The sequence below is a fragment of the Scyliorhinus torazame genome, chromosome 8 (assembly GCF_047496885.1).
Source record: "Scyliorhinus torazame isolate Kashiwa2021f chromosome 8, sScyTor2.1, whole genome shotgun sequence".
Lineage (NCBI taxonomy): Eukaryota > Metazoa > Chordata > Chondrichthyes > Carcharhiniformes > Scyliorhinidae > Scyliorhinus > Scyliorhinus torazame.
In genome coordinates, this window is record NC_092714.1 from 159,571,350 (window position 1) to 159,591,210 (window position 19,861).

Here is a 19,861-nt window from a genome sequence, read left to right on the forward strand (position 1 = left end):
TCTCGCACTCAAGCACTCTCTCTCACAAACGCACTCTCTCCAACACAAGCACTCTCTCGCACACACGCATTCTCTCGCACACGCACTTTCTCCCACACACGCACTCTCTCGCACACATGCACTCACTCTCACACATGCACTCTCTCTCTCACACTCTCTCTCTCGCACGCTCGCACTCTCTCTCATACATGCACTCTCTCCCACACACGCACTCTCCCACACACACGCACTCACTCTCGCAAACGCACTCTCTCACACACACGCACTCTCTCGCACACACGCTCTCTCTCGCACACACACACACTCTCGCACACACGCACTCTCTCGCACACACGCACTCACTCTCACACGCACTCTCTCTCACACAAGCACTCTCTCGCCCACACGCACTCTCTCGCACACACGCATTCTCTCGCACACACGCACTCTCTCGCACACACGCACTCTCTCGCACACACGCACTCTCTCCAACACACGCACTCACTCGCACACAAGCACTCACTCTCACACACGCTCTCTCACACACGCTCTCTCTCTCACCCACGCTCTCTCTCTCACACACGCTCTCTCTCTCACACAAGCACTCTATCTCACACGCACTCTCTCTCACACACTCTCTCTCACACACGCTCACTCTCACACACACACTCACTCTCACACATGCACTCGCTCTTTTACATGAACTTCTCTCACACACGCACTCTCTCACTCATGAGCTCACTCTTTCATGTGCACGCACTCTCACACACGCACTCACTCACATGCACTCTCTCTCACACACGCACTCTCTCTCTCACACACGCTCTCTCTCCCACACACACACTCTCTCCCTGACACATGCACTCTCTCGCACACACGCACTCTATCTCACACACGCACTCTCTCGCACACACGCACTCACTCTCACACATGCACTCTCTCTCACACACGCACTCTCTCTCACACACGCACTCTCTCTCACACACGCACTCACTCTCACACACGCTCTCTCTCACACATGCACTCACTCTCACACACGCACTCTCCCACACACGCACTCTCTCTCACACACACACTCACTCTCACACACGCACTCACTTTCACACATGCACTCTCTCACACTCAATCTCTCGCACACATGCACGCTCTCTCACACATGCACTCTCTCCCACACACGCACTCTCCCGCACACACGCACTCACATGCGCGCACTCTCTCGCACACACGCACTCTCTCGCACACAAGCACTCACTCTCACACATGCACTCTCTCTCACACACGCACTCTCTCACCCACACGCACTCTCTCGCACACACGCACTCTCTCCAACACACGCACTCTCTCGCACACACGCACTCACTCTCACACACGCCCTCTCACACACGCTCTCTCTCTCACACACGCTCTCTCTCTCCCACACGCACTCTATCTGACATGCTCTCTCTCACACTCGCACTCTCTCACACGCACTCACTCTCAAACATGCACTCTCTCTTACACACGCTCTCTCTCTCGCACACGCATTCACTCTCGCACACGCATTCACTCTCACACACGCACTCTCTCACAGATGCTCACTCTCACACACGCACTCACTCTCACACATGCACTCGCTCTTTTACATGAACTCTCTCTCACACACGCACTCTCTCTCTCACACACGCTCTCTCTCCCACACACACACTCTCTCTCTGACACACGCACTCTCTCGCACACACGCACTCACTCTCACACACACACACACGCACTCTCTCACAGATGCTCACTCTCACCCATGCACTCACTCTCACACACGCTCTCTCTCACACACGCACTCACTCTCACACATGCACTCGCTCTTTTACATGAACTCTCTCTCACACACGCACTCTCTCTCTCACACACGCTCTCTCTCCCACACACACACTCTCTCTCTGACACAAGCACTCTCTCGCACACACGCACTCACTCTCACACATGCACTCTCTCTCTCACACTCACTCTCTCGCACACTCGCACTCTCTCTCACACATGCACTCTCTCCCACACACGCACTCTCCCGCACACATGCACTCACTCTCGCACACGCACTCTCTTGCACACACGCACTCGCTCGCACACACGCATTCTCTCGCACACACGCACTCTCTCGCACACACGCATTCTCTCGCACACACGCACTCTCTCGAACACACGCACTCTCTCGCACACACGCTCTCTCTCGCACACACGCACTCACTCTCACACATGCACTCTCTCTCACACACGCACTCTCTCGCCCACACGCACTCTCTCGCACTCAAGCACTCTCTCTCACAAACGCACTTTCTCCAACACACGCACTCTCTCGCACACACGCATTCTCTCGCACACGCACTTTCTCCCACACACGCACTCTCTCGCACACACGCACTCACTCTCACGCATGCACTCTCTCTCTCACACTGCCTCTCTCACACGCTCGCACTCTCTCTCATACATGCACTCTCTCCCACACACGCACTCTCCCACACACACGCACTCACTCTCGCAAACGCACTCTCTCACACACACGCACTCTCTCGCACACACGCTCTCTCTCGCACACACGCACACTCTCGCACACACGCACTCTCTCGCACACACGCACTCACTCTCACACGCACTCTCTCTCACACAAGCACTCTCTCTCACCCACGCTCTCTCTCTCACACACGCTCTCTCTCTCACACACGCACTCTATCTCACACGCACTCTCTCTCACACACTCTCTCTCACACACGCTCACTCTCACACACACACTCACTCTCACACATGCACTCGCTCTTTTACATGAACTTCTCTCACACACGCACTCTCTCACTCATGAGCTCACTCTTTCATGTGCACGCACTCTCACACACGCACTCACTCACATGCACTCTCTCTCACACACGCACTCTCTCTCTCACACACGCTCTCTCTCCCACACACACACTCTCTCCCTGACACATGCACTCTCTCGCACACACGCACTCAATCTCACACACGCACTCTCTCGCACACACGCACTCACTCTCACACATGCACTCTCTCTCACACACGCACTCTCTCTCACACACGCACTCTCTCTCACACACGCACTCACTCTCACACACGCTCTCTCTCACACATGCACTCACTCTCACACACGCACTCTCCCACACACGCACTCTCTCTCTCACACACACTCACTCTCACACACGCACTCACTCTCACACATGCACTCTCTCACACTCACTCTCTCGCACACACGCACGCTCTCTCACACATGCACTCTCTCCCACACACGCACTGTCCCGCACACACACACTCTCTGGCACAAAAGCACTCACTCTCACACATGCACTCTCTCTCACACACGCACTCTCTCTCACACACGCACTCTCTCGCACACAAACACTCTCTCGCACACACGCACTCTCTCTCACACACGCATCTCTCCCACACACGCACTCTCTCACACACACGCACTCACTCTCACACATGCACTCGCTCTCACACACACACTCTCTCTCACTCACGCACTCTCTCGCACACACGCACTCACTCTCACACACGCACTCTCACACACGTTCTCTCTCTCACACACGCTCTCTCTCTCACACACGCACTCTATCTCACATGCACTCTCTCTCACACGCTCTCTCTCACACACACGCACTCACTCTCACACACGCACTCTCCCACACACGCACTCTCTCGCACACACGCACTCCCTCGCACACACGCACTCTCTCGCACACATGCACTCTCTCGCACACGCACTCCCTCGCACACACGCACTCTCTCGCACACACGCACTCTCGCACACACGCACTCTCTCGCACACATGCACTCTCTCACACACACGCACTCTATCCCACACACGCACTCTCTCGCACACACGCACTCGCTCTCACACACGGACTCTCTCGCACAAACGCACTCACTCTCTCACATGCACTCTCTCTCACACAGACACTCTCTCTCACACACACTCTCTCTCACACAGGCACTCTCTCTTTCACACACGCTCTCTCTCTCACACACGCACTCTATCTCACACGCACTCTATCTCACACGCACTCTCTCTCACACTCGCACTCTCTCGCACGCACTCACTCTCAAACATGCACTCTCTCTCATTCCCGCTCTCTCTCTCGCACACACTCTCTCTCTGACACACGCACTCTCTCGCACACACGCACTCACTCTCACACATGCACACTCTCGCACACACGCACTCACTCTCACACATGCACTCTCTCTCTCACACTCACTCTCTCGCACACTCGCACTCTCTCTCACACATGCACTCTCTCCCACACACGCACTCTCCCGCACACACGCACTCACTCTCGCACACGCACTCTCTTGCACACACGCACTCTCTTGCACACACGCACTCTCTCGCACACACGCACTCTCTCGCACACACGCACTCTCTCGCACACACGCACTCTCTCGCACACACGCACTCTCTCGCACACACGCACTCTCTCGCACACACGCACTCTCTCAAACACACGCACTCTCTCGCACACACGCTCTCTCTCGCACTCACGCACTCACTCTCACACATGCACTCTCTCTCACACACGCACTCTCTCGCCCACACGCACTCTCTCGCACACATGCACTCTCTCCCACACACGCACTCTCTCCAACACACGCACTCACTCTCACACATGCACTCTCTCTGACACACGCACTCACTCTCACACATGCACACTCTCGCACACACGCACTCACTCTCACACATGCACTCTCTCTCTCACACTCACTCTCTCGCACACTCGCACTCTCTCTCACACATGCACTCTCTCCCACACACGCACACTCTCGCACACACGCACTCTCTCGCACACACGCACTCACTCTCACACGCACTCTCTCTCACACACAAGCACTCTCTCGCCCACATGCACTCTCTCGCACACACGCACTCTCTCGCACACACGCACTCTCTCCAACACACGCACTCACTCGCACACACGCACTCACTCTCACACACGCTCTCTCACACACGCTCTCTCTCTCACCCACGCTCTCTCTCTCACACACGCTCTCTCTCTCACACACGCACTCTATCTCACACGCACTCTCTCTCACACACTCTCTCTCACACACGCTCACTCTCACACACACACTCACTCTCACACATGCACTCGCTCTTTTACATGAACTTCTCTCACACACGCACTCTCTCACTCATGAGCTCACTCTTTCATGTGCACGCACTCTCACACACGCACTCACTCACATGCACTCTCTCTCACACACGCACTCTCTCTCTCACACACGCTCTCTCTCCCACACACACACTCTCTCCCTGACACATGCACTCTCTCGCACACACGCACTCAATCTCACACACGCACTCTCTCGCACACACGCACTCACTCTCACACATGCACTCTCTCTCACACACGCACTCTCTCTCACACACGCACTCTCTCTCACACACGCACTCACTCTCACACACGCTCTCTCTCACACATGCACTCACTCTCACACACGCACTCTCCCACACACGCACTCTCTCTCTCACACACACTCACTCTCACACACGCACTCACTCTCACACATGCACTCTCTCACACTCACTCTCTCGCACACACGCACGCTCTCTCACACATGCACTCTCTCCCACACACGCACTGTCCCGCACACACACACTCTCTGGCACAAAAGCACTCACTCTCACACATGCACTCTCTCTCACACACGCACTCTCTCTCACACACGCACTCTCTCGCACACAAACACTCTCTCGCACACACGCACTCTCTCTCACACACGCACTCTCTCCCACACACGCACTCTCTCACACACACGCACTCACTCTCACACATGCACTCGCTCTCACACACACACTCTCTCTCACTCACGCACTCTCTCGCACACACGCACTCACTCTCACACACGCACTCTCACACACGTTCTCTCTCTCACACACGCTCTCTCTCTCACACACGCACTCTATCTCACATGCACTCTCTCTCACACGCTCTCTCTCACACACACGCACTCACTCTCACACACGCACTCTCCCACACACGCACTCTCTCGCACACACGCACTCCCTCGCACACACGCACTCTCTCGCACACATGCACTCTCTCGCACACGCACTCCCTCGCACACACGCACTCTCTCGCACACACGCACTCTCGCACACACGCACTCTCTCGCACACATGCACTCTCTCACACACACGCACTCTATCCCACACACGCACTCTCTCGCACACACGCACTCGCTCTCACACACGGACTCTCTCGCACAAACGCACTCACTCTCTCACATGCACTCTCTCTCACACAGACACTCTCTCTCACACACACTCTCTCTCACACAGGCACTCTCTCTCTCACACACGCTCTCTCTCTCACACACGCACTCTATCTCACACGCACTCTATCTCACACGCACTCTCTCTCACACTCGCACTCTCTCGCACGCACTCACTCTCAAACATGCACTCTCTCTCACACCCGCTCTCTCTCTCGCACACACTCTCTCTCTGACACACGCACTCTCTCGCACACACGCACTCACTCTCACACATGCACACTCTCGCACACACGCACTCACTCTCACACATGCACTCTCTCTCTCACACTCACTCTCTCGCACACTCGCACTCTCTCTCACACATGCACTCTCTCCCACACACGCACTCTCCCGCACACACGCACTCACTCTCGCACACGCACTCTCTTGCACACACGCACTCTCTTGCACACACGCACTCTCTCGCACACACGCACTCTCTCGCACACACGCACTCTCTCGCACACACGCACTCTCTCGCACACACGCACTCTCTCGCACACACGCACTCTCTCGCACACACGCACTCTCTCAAACACACGCACTCTCTCGCACACACGCTCTCTCTCGCACTCACGCACTCACTCTCACACATGCACTCTCTCTCACACACGCACTCTCTCGCCCACACGCACTCTCTCGCACACATGCACTCTCTCCCACACACGCACTCTCTCCAACACACGGACTCTCTCGCACACACGCATTCTCTCGCACACGCACTTTCTCCCACACACGCACTCTCTCGCACACACGCACTCATTCTCACACATGCACGCTCTCTCTCACACTCTCTCTCTCATACATGCACTCTCTCCCACACACGCACTCTCCCACACACACGCACTCACTCTCGCACACTCACTCTCTCACACACACGCACTCTCTCGCACACACGCACTCTCTCGCACACACACACTCTCTCACACACGCACTCTCTTGCACAAACGCACTCCCTCTCACACATGCACTCTCTCTCACACACGCTCTCTCTCTCCCACACGCTCTCTCTCTCACACATGCACTCTCTCTCTCACACGCAGTGTCTCTCACAAATGCACTCTCCCTCACACACGCTCTCTCTCTCACACACGCACTCACTCTCACACATGCACTCTCTCCCACACACTTCTCTCTCACACACTCATTCTCTCTCACACACACACTCACTCTCACACACACACTCACTCTCACACACGCACTCTCTCACACATACACTCACTCTCTCACACACACTCACTCTCACACACGCACTCACTCTCACACATGCACTCCCTCTCACACACGCACTCCCTCTCACACACGCACTCCCTCTCACACACGCACTCTCTCTCACACACGCACTCTCTCTCACACACGCACTCTCTCTCATGCACGCACTCTCTCTCACGCACGCACTCTCTCTCACGCACGCACTCTCTCTCACGCATGCACTCTCTCTCACACATGCACTCTCTCGCACACATGCATTCTCTCTCACACACTAATTCTCTCTCACACACACACACTCACACACACTCACTCTCACACACGCACTCTCTCGCACACACGCACTATCTCGCACACACGCACTCTCTCGCACACACGCACTCTCTCGAACACACGCACTCTCTCGAACACACGCACTCTCTCGCACACACGCTCTCTCTCGCACACACGCACTCACTCTCACACATGCACTCTCTCGCACTCAAGCACTCTCTCTCACACACGCACTCTCTCTCACACACGCACTCTCTCCAACACACGCACTCTCTCGCACACACGCATTCTCTCGCACACGCACTTTCTCCCACACACGCACTCTCTCGCACACACGCACTCACTCTTATACATGCACTCTCTCCCACACACGCACTCTCCCACACACACGCACTTTCTCCCACACACACGCACTCACTCTCGCAAACGCACTCTCTCACACACACGCACTCTCTCGCACACACGCACTCTCTCGCACACACGCACTCACTCTCACACACGCACTCTCTCTCACACATGCACTCTCTCGCACACATGCACTCTCTCGCACACACGCACTCCCTCGCACACACGCACTCTCTCCCACACATGCACTGTCCCGCACACACACACTCACTCTTGCACACGCACTTTCTCGCAGACACGCACTTTCTCGCACACACGCACTCTCTCGCACACACGCACTCTCTCGCACACATGCACGCTCTCGCACAAAAGTACTCACTCTCACACATGCACTCTCTCTCACACATGCACTCTCTCGCACACATGCACTCTCTCGCACACACGCACTCCCTCGCACACACGCACTCTCTCGCACACACGCACTCTCTCGCACACACGCACTCTCTCACACACACGCACGCTCTCCCACACACGCACTCTCTCGCACACACGCACTCTCTCACACGCACTCTCTCTCACACTCGCACTCTCTCACACGCACTCACTCTCAAACATGCACTCTCTCTCACACACGCACTCTCTCTCGCACACACACCCTCTCTCTCACACACGCACTCTCTCACACACGCACTCTCTCTCACACACGCACTCTCTCGCATTTACGCACTCTCGCACACACGCACTCTCTCGCACACACGCACTCTCTCGCACACACGCCCTCTCTCGCACACACTCCCTCTCTCTCACACACGCACTCTCTCTCACTCACGCACTCTCTCGCACACACGCACTCTCTCGCACACACGCACTCTCTCGCACTCACGCACTCTCTCGCACACACGCACCTCTCTCACACAAGCACTCTCTCACACATGCACTCTCTCACTCATGAACTCACTCTTTCATATGCACTCCCTCTCACACACGCTCTCTCACACACGCTCTCTCTCACACCCGCACTCTCTCACACCCGCACTCTCTCACACCCGCACTCTCTCACACCCGCACTCTCTCACACCCGCACTCTCTCACCCGCACTCTCCCACCCGCACTCTCCCACCCGCACTCTCCCACCCGCACTCTCCCACCCGCACTCTCCCACCCGCACTCTCCCACCCGCACTCTCCCACCCGCACTCTCCCACCCGCACTCTCCCACCGCACTCTCTCACCCGCACTCTCTCACCCGCACTCTCTCACCCGCACTCTCTCACCCGCACTCTCTCACCCGCACTCTCTCACCCGCACTCTCTCACCCGCACTCTCTCACCCGCACTCTCTCACCCGCACTCTCTCACCCGCACTCTCTCACCCGCACTCTCTCACCCGCACTCTCTCACCCGCCCCTCTCCCCCCTCTCTCACCCGCCTCTCCCACCCGCCCTCTCTCACCCGCCCTCTCTCACCCGCCCTCTCTCACCCGCCCTCTCTCACCGCCCTCTCTCACCCGCCCTCTCTCACCCGCCCTCTCTCACCCGCCCTCTCTCACCCGCCCTCTCTCACCCGCCCTCTCTCACCCGCCCTCTCTCACACCCGCCCTCTCTCACCCGCCCTCTCTCACCCGCCCTCTCTCACCCGCACTCTCTCACCCGCACTCTCTCACCCGCACTCTCTCACCCGCACTCTCTCACCCGCACTCTCTCACCCGCACTCTCTCACCCGCACTCTCTCACCCGCACTCTCTCACCCGCACTCTCTCACCCGCACTCTCTCACCCGCACTCTCTCACCCGCACTCTCTCACCCGCACTCTCTCACCCGCACTCTCTCACCCGCACTCTCTCACCCGCACTCTCTCACCCGCACTCTCTCACCCGCACTCTCTCACCCGCACTCTCTCACCCGCACTCTCTCACCCGCACTCTCTCACCCGCACTCTCTCACCCGCACTCTCTCACCGCACTCTCTCACCCGCACTCTCTCACCCGCACTCTCTCACCCGCACTCTCTCACCCGCACTCTCTCACCCGCACTCTCTCACCCGCACTCTCTCACCCCGCACTCTCTCACCCGCCCTCTCTCACCCGCCCTCTCTCACCCGCCCTCTCTCACCGCCCTCTCTCACCCGCCCTCTCTCACCCGCCCTCTCTCACCCGCCCTCTCTCACCCGCCCTCTCTCACCCGCCCTCTCTCACCCGCCCTCGCTCACCCGCCCTCTCTCACCCGCCCTCTCTCACCCGCACTCTCTCACCCGCACTCCGGCACCCGCACTCCGGCACCCGCACTCCGGCACCCGCACTCCGGCACCCGCACTCCGGCACCCGCACTCCGGCACCCGCACTCCGGCACCCGCACTACGGCACCCGCACTCCGGCACCCGCACTCCGGCACCCGCACTCCGGCACCCGCACTCCGGCACCCGCACTCCGGCACCCGCACTCCGGCACCCGCACTCCGGCACCCGCACTCCGGCAACCCGCACTCCGGCACCCGCACTCCGGCACCCGCACTCCGGCACCCGCACTCCGGCACCCGCACTCCGGCACCCGCACTCCGGCACCCGCACTCCGGCACCCGCACTCCGGCACGCGCACTCCGGCACGCGCACTCCGGCACGCGCACTCCGGCACGCGCACTCCGGCACGCGCACTCCGTCACGCGCACTCCGACACGCGCACTCCGACACGCGCACTCCGACACGCGCACTCCGACACCCGCACTCCGACACCGCACTCCGATACCCGCACTCTCACATTCACATGCTCTGATACACACAGACCCTCTCTCACACACAGACCCTCACACACTCTCTCATACTTACACAGACTTAAGCATGCTCACATACACACTTGCCCTCTTACACACATACTCACTCTCTCACACACTCACTCATATGCACGTGTACTCTCACCACATGAATACTCTCACACAAAAGCGCACTCTAACACACACGCGCTCTCTCTCACACACGCACTCTCTCTCTCACACGCTCTCTCTCTCCCACACGCACTCTCTCTCACACACGCACTCTCTCACACACGCACTCTCTCTCACACACGCACTCTCTCGCACTCACGCACTCTCGCACACACGCAATCTCTCGCACACACGCACTCTCTCGCACACACGCACTCTCTCGCACACACGCACTCTCTCTCACACACGCACGCACTCGCACATACTCACTCTCTCACACACGCGCTCTCTCTCACACACGCACTCTCTCTCACACGCTCTCTCTCTCCCACACGCACTCTCTCTCACACACGCACTCTCTCACACGCGCACTCTCTCTCACACACGCACTCTCTCGCACTCACGCACTCTCGCACACACGCACTCTCTCGCACACACGCACTCTCTCGCACACACGCCCTCTCTCTCACACACGCACTCTCTCTCACTCACGCACTCTCTCGCACACACGCACTCTCTCGCACACACGCACTCTCTCGCACTCACGCACTCTCTCGCACACACGCACTCTCTCACACAAGCACTCTCTCACACATGCACTCTCTCACTCATGAACTCACTCTTTCATATGCACTCCCTCTCACACACGCTCTCTCACACACGCTCTCTCTCACACACGCACTCTCTCTCACACACGCTCTCTCTCTCCCACACGCACTCTCTCTCACACACGCACTCTCTCACACACGCACTCTCTCTCTCACACGCACTCTCTCGCACTCACGCACTCTCGCACACACGCACTCTCTCGCACACACGCACTCTCTCGCACACACGCACTCTCTCTCACACACGCACTCTCTCGCACACATGCACTCTCTCGCACACAGGCATTCTCTCTCACACACGCACTCTCTCGCACACACGCATTCTCTCCCACACACGCACTTTCTCCCGGACACGCACTCTCTCGCGCACACGCACTGTCCTGCACACACGCACTGTCCCGCACACACGCACTCTCTCGCACGCACGCACTCTCTCGCACACACGCACTCTCTCGCACACACGCACTCACTCTCACACATGCACTCTCTCTCACACACGCACTCTCTCACCCACACGCACTCTCTCGCACACACGCACTCTCTCCAACACACGCACTCTCTCGCACACACGCACTCACTCTCACACACGCCCTCTCACACACGCTCTCTCTCTCACACACGCTCTCTCTCTCCCACACGCACTCTATCTCACACGCTCTCTCTCACACTCGCACTCTCTCACACGCACTCACTCTCAAACATGCACTCTCTCGCACACGCATTCACTCTCACACACGCACTCTCTCACAGATGCTCACTCTCACACACGCACTCACTCTCACACATGCACTCGCTCTTTTACATGAACTCTCTCTCACACACGCACTCTCTCTCTCACACACGCTCTCTCTCCCACACACACACTCTCTCTCTGACACAAGCACTCTCTCGCACACACGCACTCACTCTCACACATGCACTCTCTCTCTCACACTCACTCTCTCTCACACATGCACTCTCTCCCACACACGCACTCTCCCGCACACACGCACTCACTCTCGCACACGCACTCTCTTGCACACACGCACTCGCTCGCACACACGCACTCTCTCGCACACACGCACTCTCTCGCACACACGCACTCTCTCGCACACACGCACTCTCTCGCACACACGCACTCTCTCGCACACACGCACTCTCTCGAACACACGCACTCTCTCGAACACACGCACTCTCTCGCACACGCTCTCACTCGCACACACGCACTCACTCTCACACATGCACTCTCTCTCACACACGCACTCTCTCGCCCACACGCACCCTCTCGCACTCAAGCACTCTCTCTCACACACGCACTCTCTCCAACACACGCACTCTCTCGCACACACGCATTCTCTCGCACACGCACTTTCTCCCACACACGCACTCTCTCGCACACACGCACTCTCTCTCTCACACTCTCTCTCTCGCACACTCGCACTCTCTCTCATACATGCACTCTCTCCCACACACGCACTCTCCCACACACACGCACTCTCCCACACACACGCACTCACTCTCGCAAACGCACTCTCTCACACACACGCACTCTCTCGCACACACGCACTCTCTCGCACACACGCACTCTCTCGCACACACGCACTCACTCTCACACACGCACTCTCTCTCACACATGCACTCTCTCGCACACATGCACTCTCTCGCACACACGCACTCCCTCGCACACACGCACTCTCTCCCACACATGCACTGTCCCGCACACACACACTCACTCTTGCACACGCACTTTCTCGCACACACGCACTTTCTCGCACACACGCACTCTCTCGCACACACGCACTCTCTCGCACACATGCACGCTCTCGCACAAAAGTACTCACTCTCACACATGCACTCTCTCTCACACATGCACTCTCTCGCACACATGCACTCTCTCGCACACACGCACTCCCTCGCACACACGCACTCTCTCGCACACACGCACTCTCTCGCACACACGCACTCTCTCACACACGCACGCTCTCCCACACACGCACTCTCTCGCACACACGCACTCGCTCTCACACACGGACTCTCTCGCACAAACGCACTCTATCTCACACGCACTCTCTCTCACACTCGCACTCTCTCACACGCACTCACTCTCAAACATGCACTCTCTCTCACACACGCTCTCTCTCTCGCACACACACCCTCTCTCTGACACACGCACTCTCTCGCACACGCACTCACTCTCACACATGCATTCTCTCGCACACACGCACTCTCTCTCACACATGCACTCTCTCCCACACACGCACAATCTCGCACATACTCACTCTCTCACACACGCGCTCTCTCTCACACACGCACTCTCTCTCTCACAAGCTCTCTCTCTCCCACACGCACTCTCTCTCACACACGCACTCTCTCACACACGCACTCTCTCACACTCACGCACTCACGCACTCTCGCACACACGCACTCTCTCGCACACACGCACTCTCTCGCACACACGCCCTCTCTCTCACACACGCACTCTCTCACACAAGCACTCTCTCACACATGCACTCTCTCACTCATGAACTCACTCTTTCATATGCACTCCCTCTCACACACGCTCTCTCCCACCCGCACTCTCCCACCCGCACTCTCCCACCCGCACTCTCCCACCCGCACTCTCTCACCCGCACTCTCTCACCCGCACTCTCTCACCCGCACTCTCTCACCCGCACTCTCTCACCCGCCCTCTCTCACCCGCCCTCTCTCACCCGCCCTCTCTCACCCGCCCTCTCTCCCCCGCCCTCTCTCACCCGCACTCTCTCACCCGCCCTCTCACCCGCCCTCTCTCACCCGCCCTCTCTCACCCGCCCTCTCTCACCCGCCCTCTCTCACCCGCACTCTCTCACCCGCACTCTCTCACCCGCACTCTCTCACCCGCACTCTCTCACCCGCACTCTCTCACCCGCACTCTCTCACCCGCACTCTCTCACCCGCACTCTCTCACCCGCACTCTCTCACCCGCACTCTCTCACCCGCACTCTCTCACCCGCACTCTCTCACCCGCACTCTCTCACCCGCACTCTCTCACCCGCACTCTCTCACCCGCACTCTCTCACCCGCACTCTCTCACCCGCACTCTCTCACCCGCACTCTCTCACCCGCACTCTCTCACCCGCACTCTCTCACCCGCACTCTCTCACCCGCACTCTCTCACCCGCACTCCGGCACCCGCACTCCGGCACCCGCACTCCGGCACCCGCACTCCGGCACGCGCACTCCGGCACGCGCACTCCGGCACGCGCACTCCGGCACGCGCACTCCGACACGCGCACTCCGATACCTGCACTCCGATACCCGCACTCTCACATTCACATGCTCTGATACACACAGACCCTCTCTCACACACAGACCCTCACACACTCTCTCATACTTACACAGACTTAAGCATGCTCACATACACACTTGCCCTCTTACACACATACTCACTCTCTCACACACTCACTCATATGCACGTGTACTCTCACCACATGAATACTCTCACACAAAAGCGCACTCTAACACACACGCGCACTCTAACACACGCGCACTTTAACACACGCGCACTTTAACACACGCGCACTCTAACACACAAGCGCACTCTAACCCACCCGCGCACTCTAACACACCCGCGCACTCTAACACACCCGCGCACTCTAACACGCGCGAACTCTAACACGCGCGCACTCTTACATGCGCGCACTCTTACACGCGTGCACTCTCACATGCGCGCACTCTCACACGCGCGCACTCTCACACGCGCGCACTCTCACACGCGCGCACTCTAACAAGCACGCACTCTTACACGCGTGCACTCTCACACGCGCGCACTCTAGCACGCGCGCACTCTAGCACGCGCGCACTCTAGCACGCGCGCACTCTAACACGCGCGCACTCTAACACGCGCGCACTCTAACACGCGCGCACTCTAACACGCGCGCACTCTAACACGCGCGCACTCTAACACGCGCGCACTCTAACACGCGCGCACTCTAACACGCGCGCACTCTAACACGCGTGACACGCGCGCAACTCTAACACGCGCGGCACTCTAACACGCGCGCACTCTAACACGCGCGCACTCTAACACGCGCGCACTCTAACACGCGCGCACTCTAACACACGCGCGCACTCTAACACGCGCGCACTCTAACACGCGCGCACTCTAACACGCGCGCACTCTAACACGCGCGCACTCTAACACGCGCGCACTCTCACACGCGCGCACTCTCACACGCGCGCACTCTCACACGCGCGCACTCTCACACGCGCGCACTCTCACACGCGCGCACTCTCACAACGCGCGCACTCTCACACGCGCGCACTCTCACACGCGCGCACTCTCTCACACGCGCGCACTCTCTCACACGCGCGCACTCTCTCACACGCGCGCACTCTCTCACACGCGCGCACTCTCTCACACGCGCGCACTCTCTCACACGCGCGCACTCTCTCACACGCGCGCACTCTCTCACACGACGCGCGCACTCTCTCACACGCGGCGCACTCTCTCACACGCGCGCACCTCTCTCACACGCGCGCACTCTCTCACACGCGCGCACTCTCTCACACACGCGCGCACTCTCTCTCACACGCGCGCACTCTCTCACACGCGCGCACTCTCTCACACGCGCGCACTCTCTCACACGCGCGCACTCTCTCACACGCGCGCACTCTCTCACACGCGGCGCACTCTCTCACACGCGCGCACTCTCTCACACGCGCGCACTCTCTCACACGCGCGCACTCTCTCACACGCGCGCACTCTCTCACACGCGCGCACTCTCACACGCGCGCACTCTCACACGCGCGCACTCTCACACGCGCGCACTCTCACACACGCGCGCACTCTCACGCGCGCACTCTCACACGCGCGCACTCTCACACGCGCGCACTCTCACACGCGCGCACTCTCACACGCGCGCACTCTCACACGCGCGCACTCTCACACGCGCGCACTCTCACACGCGCGCACCTCTCACACGCGCGCACTCTCTCACGCGCGCACTCTCACACGCGCGCGCTCTCTCACACGCGCGCGCTCTCTCACACGCGCGCTCTCTCACACGCGCGCGCTCTCTCACACGCGCGCGCTCTCTCACACGCGCGCGCTCTCTCACACGCGCGCGCTCTCTCACACGCGCGCGCTCTCTCACACGCGCGCGCTCTCTCACACGCGCGCGCTCTCTCACACGCGCGCGCTCTCTCACACGCGCGCGCTCTCTCACGCGCGCGCTCTCTCACGCGCGCGCTCTCTCACACGCGCGCGCTCTCTCACCACGCGCGCGCTCTCTCACACGCGCGCGCTCTCTCACGCGCGCGCGCTCTCTCACACGCGCGCGCTCTCTCACACGCGCGCGGCGCTCTCTCACGCGCGCGCGCTCTCTCACGCGCGCGCGCTCTCTCACCGCGCGCGGCTCTCTCACACGCGCGCGCTCTCTCACACGCGCGCGCTCTCTCACACGCGCGCGCTCTCTCACACGCGCGCGCACTCTCACACGCGCGCGCACTCTCACACGCGCGCGCTCTCTCACACGCGCGCGCTCTCTCACACGCGCGCGCTCTCTCACACGCGCGCGCTCTCTCACACGCGCGCGCTCTCTCACACGCGCGGCACTCTCTCACACGCGCGCACTCTCTCACACGCGCGCACTCTCTCACACGCGCCGCACTCTCTCACACGCGCGCACTCTCTCACACGCGCGCACTCTCTCACACGCGCGCACTCTCACACACGCGTGCACTCACACGCGCTCTCTCACACACACATGCTCTCTCACACGCGCACATCCTCACACACGCGCGCACTCTCACACACACTCGCTCACACAGTTTCACACTCACGTACACTCACTCACACTCTCCGTCTCACATACTCGCACTCTTTCAAACACATTCACACACTCTGCCTTTTAGGCATTATTTATGGGGATGGCAGGGAGAATATATTGGGGTAATTATCTTGGAAATTATCAGTAATAGACAGGAAAATGTTGCTGTGTATATAATGTGCCCCACAGCTTCTACCCAACCTGTACACTTAGTTGGAAATGGGCCTTGTGTCTTGTTTCAGGCCCCTTGCTGGAGGAAAGATGCTAAAGCCACAGGGATAGTGAAGAAGAGATTAATGAAGATGATACCAAGGAGGAGAAAAAAAAGATTAGGTGGGGTTACTGGGTTACAGGTATAGGGTGGCGATGTGGGCTTAAGTAGGGTGCTATTTCCAGGAGCTGGTGCAGAGTTGATGGGCTGAATGGCCTCCTTCTGCACTGTAAATTCTATGATTCTATGAGAAACATCAGCCATTATGGTGACTGGAGAAACTTAGGTTCTATTCCCCAGAGCAGATAATGGGTTAAGAGGAGATCTGAGTTAATAAATAAAATTGAGGCTCTTCTAGAATTAATTCAAGTGAACAGAGGTCTAGAGTAGCTCTTAATTGATAAATTAATAAATAAATAAGGATAATTTAAAGGACATGGAACATGGACAGGGATAAAGACTAATTGGATAGCTCACTGGGATAGCCAATACAGGCATGGTGGGCTGAATGGCTTCCTTCTATGCTATAAAGTTCACTGATACTTTTTAAAAATAAATTTGGAGTACCCAATTAATTATTTCCAATTAAGGGGCAATTTAACGTGGCCAATCCACCTAGCCTGCACATCTTTGGGTTGTGGGGGTGAGATCCACATGGACACAGGGAGAATGTGCAAGCAGTGACCCGGTGCCAGGATTGAACACGGGTCCACAGCGCCATGAGGCAGCAGTGCTAACCACAGCGCCACCTTTGCTGCCCAAGTTCACTGATTCTAAGATCCTGTCCATTATTATTTCAGAGATACTGTAAGTATCTGAAATCACCTCACATTCTGGTTTAAATTATTAAAGATAAATTAAAGATGACATTTTATTAAAGTTAGTTAGATTAGCTAAAGATAGATTGGTTTAAGTCATTATAGGTGAATTTAAGTATCTTATCCACGATCGATTTTAAGTTTAAATTTAAACAAGGGTTTAAGTTTTAATAAAAGACAGGTTTCAGCTTAAATCCTTAAAGTGAAAAGGGGGAATTTCTCAGAGCTTCCTTACTTGGTTGGAAGTGTTTTGAAGCAGAGAGCCATGATATATCTCATGGACAGATTGTGCGCAGGCCAATTAACTGTCTTTTCCTGTAACTGAGCATGAACCGTGTATGGTGGATTGTGGCGAGACACTGGTTTACTTACCGTCTTCTCCATATCTTCAAACACTTCTCTGGCCTCCTCAAAGTTGCAGATTTCCTCCCTGCACTCTCGCTCCAAGTTGCCAGCCCTTAACTCTTCCAGCAGAAAGTTCTCACGTTTCTGTCTGCCCAACAGGTCTTGGGCAGCAGTGCTGGGAAGGAAAACTGAGGGGGAGCTTTGTGTTATTGCTAAAAAACATCAGGATCATCAAATTAACATATCAAAAACATCTTCATTGTAAATAGTCTGCTCAACTAACCTTGTTGATATGTTTCAGTGGGAAGCAGTGATAAGAGGACAAGTCCCAGTATCCAAGCCATTGTGAATTAAATCCCTGTTTAAAGTACTCGCCTCAGTTTCTCCTGAGGATGGACTGCGCAGCAAGGTTTAAAGTCCAATGTTTGGTGTTACTGGAACTTGTTTATTTGTCTGATCAATCATTTCATCTACGCTGAACCCCTAGTCACCTGTTCAGTTTCTGTGCAATTCTCGGAAGAGGAATTTTTGTTTGTAAATATATTTATTGAATTTCAGAAACGAACAATAACAACATTATCAACAGACAAATAGATATAACACATAGGTAAAGCAGCAGAAAAGTGATATGCAGGGGACTTCCGATGGTGGCCATGGTGTGAGTGGTTGCACATTTGGGGCTGTTTAGCACAGGGCTTAATCGCTGGCTTTGAAAGCAGACCAAGGCAGGCCAGCAGTACGCTTCAATTCCCGTAACTGCCTCCCTGAACAGGCGCCGGAATGTGGCGACTAGGGGCTTTTCACAGTAACTTCATTTGAAGCCTACTTGTGACAATAAGCGATTTTCATTTCATTTCATTTGGTAGCTCCCGCTAGTGGCGGTGCTTTTGGACCTTTTCCCCGGCTAACGGGTAGCTACGTTGAGGAAGAAAGGTGCAGGAGTGGTAGAAGGTGTTATGATATGCAAACATGCAGCTAATGAACACATCTAATAGGACACAACCAATGAGCAGTTGGGTGGTATCTCACTATAAAATGGATGCGGCACTCACACCCCGCCTCTTTCCACAGACCAAC

General features: G+C 57.1%; 1 protein-coding gene across 5 annotated transcripts in view; it reads right to left on the reverse strand.

Annotated features, from left to right (window-relative positions):
• The window catches only part of LOC140428228 (coagulation factor X-like), a 306,854-nt gene extending 287,667 nt beyond the window's left edge, over positions 1-19,187 (reverse strand). For all 5 annotated transcript variants that reach the window (XM_072514475.1, XM_072514474.1, XM_072514473.1 and 2 more), the window contains exons 1-2: positions 19,068-19,187; positions 18,812-18,972 (exon numbers count right to left, since the gene is read on the reverse strand). In XM_072514475.1, coding sequence (XP_072370576.1) covers positions 18,812-18,972; positions 19,068-19,128 — 222 coding nt within the window. In that variant the 5' untranslated portion in view covers positions 19,129-19,187. The remainder of the gene's footprint in view (positions 1-18,811; positions 18,973-19,067) is intronic.
• Positions 19,188-19,861: the final 674 nt, after the last annotated feature.